Below are 4,763 nucleotides of genomic sequence, written 5' to 3'. Positions count from 1 at the left end.
AAAATTAACGCTGGGAGAAAGAAAAACATGTTTGTGAATTTGTTCATGTAAACTTCAATTTTCTTGCAGTGCAAATTTATGTGGTTTTGCCTACATCAAAGGACGTGTGTATTTTTCCCTCTTTCCTGATGGGGATCCACATTAAATAAACACTGCAGCATGTGCCAACTCCAAGCGTCAGGAGCTGTGTTTTGTGTTTATCACGGTTTGGTAGATTTTTTTGTCTTTTTGGTAATTTATTTAGTTTTGCCAGGTATTTAACTCAGTGCTAGCCATCTCTCTCTCTCTCTCTCTCTCTCTCTCTCTCTCACACACACACACACACACACACACACACACATTCTCTTCTCACTCTCTCTATGAGACACTCCACTCCATTGACTGGGTACTAGCCTGTAAAGGTCAAAACATATCATTACACCTGCTACCGTTTAAAGGATAGTCCAGTGCCTTAGTTGTTTTCCTTATTTTCTTTTTTAAGGTACGGGGAAATAATAATTAAAAAGAAAAGAACAATCAGAAGTTAGAGAGGGAACAAGGGGGCCGGGAAAGGGTCGCGGACCGAAGGGGAGGGGAGCCCCGCGCTCTGCCCCTCCCCCCCGCTCGAGTTCACTGGACGGGTGTTTGTACCCCGTGGTGTGGTGGCGTGTCCCTACTCCCCCCGTACACATCCTCGGCGCCCGGCAGAGTCCCTCCGGGAGGGGTCATCCTTTTCTCTTTCTGTCTCCTGTTACAAAACCAAACTCTCACCACCTCCTTCTCCAGCTGTAAGCTGTCCGCGAGGGAGGTGATCTCCTGGGCCGAGGGCTTGGGGCATTTGAGGAAATGGCTCTCCAGAGCCCCCTTGACGCTCACCTCGATGGAGGTCCGCTTTTTCCTCTTGCGCCCCTGCGCTGCGATCTTGTCTATGCTCGTGGGGCTGCCCGAGGACGAGTCCGCCTCCTCCAACCACTTGTTCAACAAAGGCTTCAGCTTGCACATGTTCTTGAAGCTCAGCTGCAGGGCCTCAAACCTGCAGATGGTGGTCTGCGAGAACACGTTGCCGTACAGGGTGCCCAGCGCCAGCCCCACGTCCGCTTGGGTAAATCCCAGTTTGATCCGCCGCTGCTTGAACTGCTTGGCGAACTGCTCCAGGTCGTCCGAGGTCGGCGTGTCCTCATCCGAGTGCGGGTCATGGTGCGCGCCGGGGTGGCCCGGAGGGCCCTGCGGGGGCGGCGGGGGCGGCGGCTGCTGGTGCGGGTGCGAGTGCGGGTGCGGGTGGTGATCAGCGTGGTGCGGCTCGTCGTGCGCGTCCCGCAGGCCGTGGTGGTGCAGCCCGGCCGGCTGCCCGCCGGCGCCCAGCATACCGTTCACCGTGAAGCTGGGCTGCGAGTAGAGCAAGCCGCCGTTGGACGCTCCCATGGAGGGCGGGAGGTGCGCCGCAGCCGCCGCGCTCCGCCATGCCCCGGGCCCCGGGTGGTGGTTGGCAGCGTGGTGCACCAGATGCGGCGGCCGCTGCTGCTGCTGCTGCTGTTGCTGCTGCTGCTGCTGCTGCTGCTGCTGCTGTTGCTGCTGCTGCAGGGCGCCCGGCCCGTGCAGCTCGTCGCCGCGGCCGCCCTGCTGTACCACCACCGAGGGCTTGATGTCCGGCTGGCCCAAGGGGCTGGTGGACCACGGGGAGCCGTCGCCGCCGCCCCCGCCGCCACCCCCGCCCCCGCCGCCGCCGCCACCGCCCCCGCCGCCGCCGCCGTGGGACAGCGCGGTGATCCACTGGTGAGCGTGGCTGAGCGGGTGCCCGTTGCTCTGCAGCGCGCCGTAGTCGCCCTGCACCAGGCTCTGCGCCTCGCGGTAGCCCCCCGCGCCCTGCTGCATGCCGCCCGGCGGCTCGGCGTGCACGATGGAGGCGCTGGAGGTGAGCAGGCTGTAGTGGTTAGACGCTGCGGTCGCCATGACTCTCGGAGCCGGACTGAGCGCTCTGGTTAAAGGAGCCGCGCATTTGACAGTTACTTTTTCGCCTCGGGCTCCTCTCCTCGCTCGCTCTCTGTCTCTCTCCTCTCTCCCCAGCGGGCAGCTCCGACGCCCGCTCCGACGCCTTCTGTTGCTGCTCCTGCTATTACTGCTGCCGCCGCCGCCGCCGCCGCCGCCGCCTCCCGCCCGCCCTCGCTCTCTTTCTCCTCCTCTCCCTCCTTGCTCTCTCTCACTCTCTGACTAGCTCCGCGCTCCCCCCCTCTCCCTGCTCTCTCCAGCTCTCTCCCGCTCTCTTGGCAGCGCCAGCTCGCAGCGGCACGCGCCTGGGCCCCGCCCCCTCCGCCCCCTCCCATTGGCTCCGCGCCCTTTGATTTACGTGGATACCGCTAGCAACCTCCCAGGCCGGCGCCACTGATTGGCGCAGAGCTGTCCCCTCCTCCTCCCCCTCGGGCGCGGAGTCCTCTTAGCCCTCCTCTGGTCCCCCCTCTCCACCCAATTCAGAATCTCAGAGTTCTCACCTCCCCTTCTCCCCCACCCCCGGCCTCCTCCGCCCCTCGGATGGGCCCGCCCCCCATCTGTCTCCCAAGCAGACGCGCCGGGCGGTCCCGGTGGAGGAGGGGGGCGCCCCAGCCATCTATCGACCACAGACACTTGCAAGACTTGGGTGGCGAAGGGGAGGGGGGTGTCTGTCCACCTTCTCCTCCCAATAGGGCGGGAGAGGGGGGTGAAGAAGGAGGAAGAGAAAGGCTGAGTCCCAACAAGCCATGGGGAGTCCGATTTTTTTTCACCTTGGGACACACACACACACACACACACACACACACACACACACACACACATGCCAACGTCTCATATCTAGAGCCAGAAGTCAGACTAGACCCACTGTTGAAGTCTCCTTTCCCCCACAGTTAGAATTTCAGTGCCCATGAGCATCTTGCTCCAGGGTGTGCGGACACTTTTGCCCCAATAAAGGTCCTCTTCTTCCCCTCCACCCCGCCGCTAGCGTAGGATGTCTTCCTTTTAGGTTCCAGGCCCAAATGTCTTCCAGCCCCTCGGGATGAGTACCCCACGAGAGGCAGGCTCAGCCCGTGCCTCGGCTTGTAAGAGACTCCTGTCCAGGAGAGGAGTTGCCTGCTCTGACAGCGCAGCGGTCTGGACTGAAAACAAAACTCTGAAAGTCTCTGACACATTCAAACACTGGGGCGCGCGCACAGTTTTTGGTTTAGGAAACTAGGACCCTGAGCCGGTAGACCTTCGCCCTGTGCCAGGCTACAGGAGTGCCTGGCAAGGGGGTGTTCGGCCTCCGGGTGCGGGGGAGGCACCAAGGGCGGCTCCAGGAAGCGGAACCGCGGGGACTGCGTGAGCGCTTCCTCGTGCTCCTGGAGCTTTTGGATGCAACTTTTCCGTTAGCTGCTTCGAAAGGGAGGAAGAGCGTGTGAAGAAAAATGGGCAGTACTAGGGGAAACTTCCTGATCCTAAACTTCGGCGGACGCCAGCTGGTGGGTTGGTCTAACTCAGCTCCCAGGCGCTCACTGGCGAAGCTCCGTGCTTAGCCTTCAGCCGTGAACTCCAGAGCGAGATTGCGGGACCCTGCCCTGGCTGCCCAGCTCTTCCCAGCGCGAGCGCGTCGCGCCGTCAGTGCCGTAGCCGCCGGGAGCAGGTGCCTGCCGCGGGTTTCAGAGCCTGCTAGCCGGGTAGCAGAGACCCGGGCGCGGACCCATGCTGGAGCAGCGGAACCACCACGCAGGCCCGAGTGTACCGGACGGATACTGCAAAACGAATCAGAAGTTGCTGCCGGGAAGGGAAACAAACAAAAAACCACAGGGAAAGTGAGTTGCGTCCCCACCTCTCACCCTCGGCCTCGCGCGTTGTAGCCCTAGCGCTGGCGCTGCCGGTGGTCGTGAGTTTGTGAGGGAAGCCAAATCAACGCTCAAGGGGAGCAGTTTGGGGCCTCCGAGCATCTTAATCTAGACAGCAAAGTGGAACGGGCCAGAGAATTCATCATGACTAACGAGGAGCGGAGGTCTTTGGGGAGTGGCTGAGCTGTTTATAAATCACCACGTTGAGCACCCGCCCGGGCAAGGCGCTTTGGCTGAGAATTTCCACGTGCCCTCTGTTTACGAGCGTGTGTGTGGAAGAGAGAGAAATCGTTAGGGGAGGGGCGAGCCCACAGGCGGCCAACGGAACGGACCTGCATCCCCCCACGCGCGCACCCGCGCGGCGAGGCGAGGACACACACCTTGTGGCGCTGGGTTCCCGCGCAAGCGCGGAGCCACTCCGGCCGCTCGCCTGGGGGCTGCTAGGAATCCCGTAACTTTGCAGGGCTACGAAAAAATGAAAAAGTCCAAGCCTCGGAGCGCGCAGACTCGGCGGCTGGCGCCCGCGGCTTTTCGGCTGAGAGTGAAGGAGATGGGCGGAGGGCAGGACCGCCTCCCTCCGCAGCAGTTCCGAGTCCCCAGCGCTGGGCGCTTGGCTCTCCCGGGGCTTTGGGAGCGCACAGGCCGCTCGCCAGCCGCGTCCCGCCCGGCCCGCCGCGCCTCTTCTCACCCCCTGCCCCCGGCGGCCCTCCTTCCCCGCCTCCCGGCTGGGAGAACTCAGAGCTCCCACAGATGGAAGGATCCAGCCGCCGGGAAGGGCCGCGTCCGGGCGCTGAACAGCTCGCCACCCTCCCCCTTCCGGGGCAGGTGTCTGCTTTTCTCTGGATTTGATTTCTCATTTCTCAAGGGACAAGGCCCTTTGCAGCCGGTGGGGTGAAACACTCGAGGGAAGAAAAAGGTTTCCAATCTCCGAGGGAACCGAGGCGGCCTGACTCAGAG

The 4,763-nt window shown here is 62.2% G+C and overlaps 1 protein-coding gene across 1 annotated transcript; it reads right to left on the bottom strand.

Annotated features, from left to right (window-relative positions):
• Window positions 1-609: 609 nt before the first annotated feature.
• POU3F2 (POU class 3 homeobox 2) lies at window positions 610-1,929 on the bottom strand (the record flags this gene model as incomplete). The annotated part of the gene is made up of 1 exon (XM_082668572.1): window positions 610-1,929. The coding sequence occupies one exon, from the start codon at window positions 1,927-1,929 to the stop codon at window positions 610-612; it is 1,320 nt and encodes a 439-aa protein (XP_082524698.1).
• Between the last annotated feature and the right edge of the window lie 2,834 nt (window positions 1,930-4,763).

The sequence above is a fragment of the Grampus griseus genome, assembly GCF_964374135.1.
Source record: "Grampus griseus genome assembly, chromosome: 13".
Lineage (NCBI taxonomy): Eukaryota > Metazoa > Chordata > Mammalia > Artiodactyla > Delphinidae > Grampus > Grampus griseus.
This window is presented reverse-complemented; position numbering and strand designations above follow the sequence as displayed.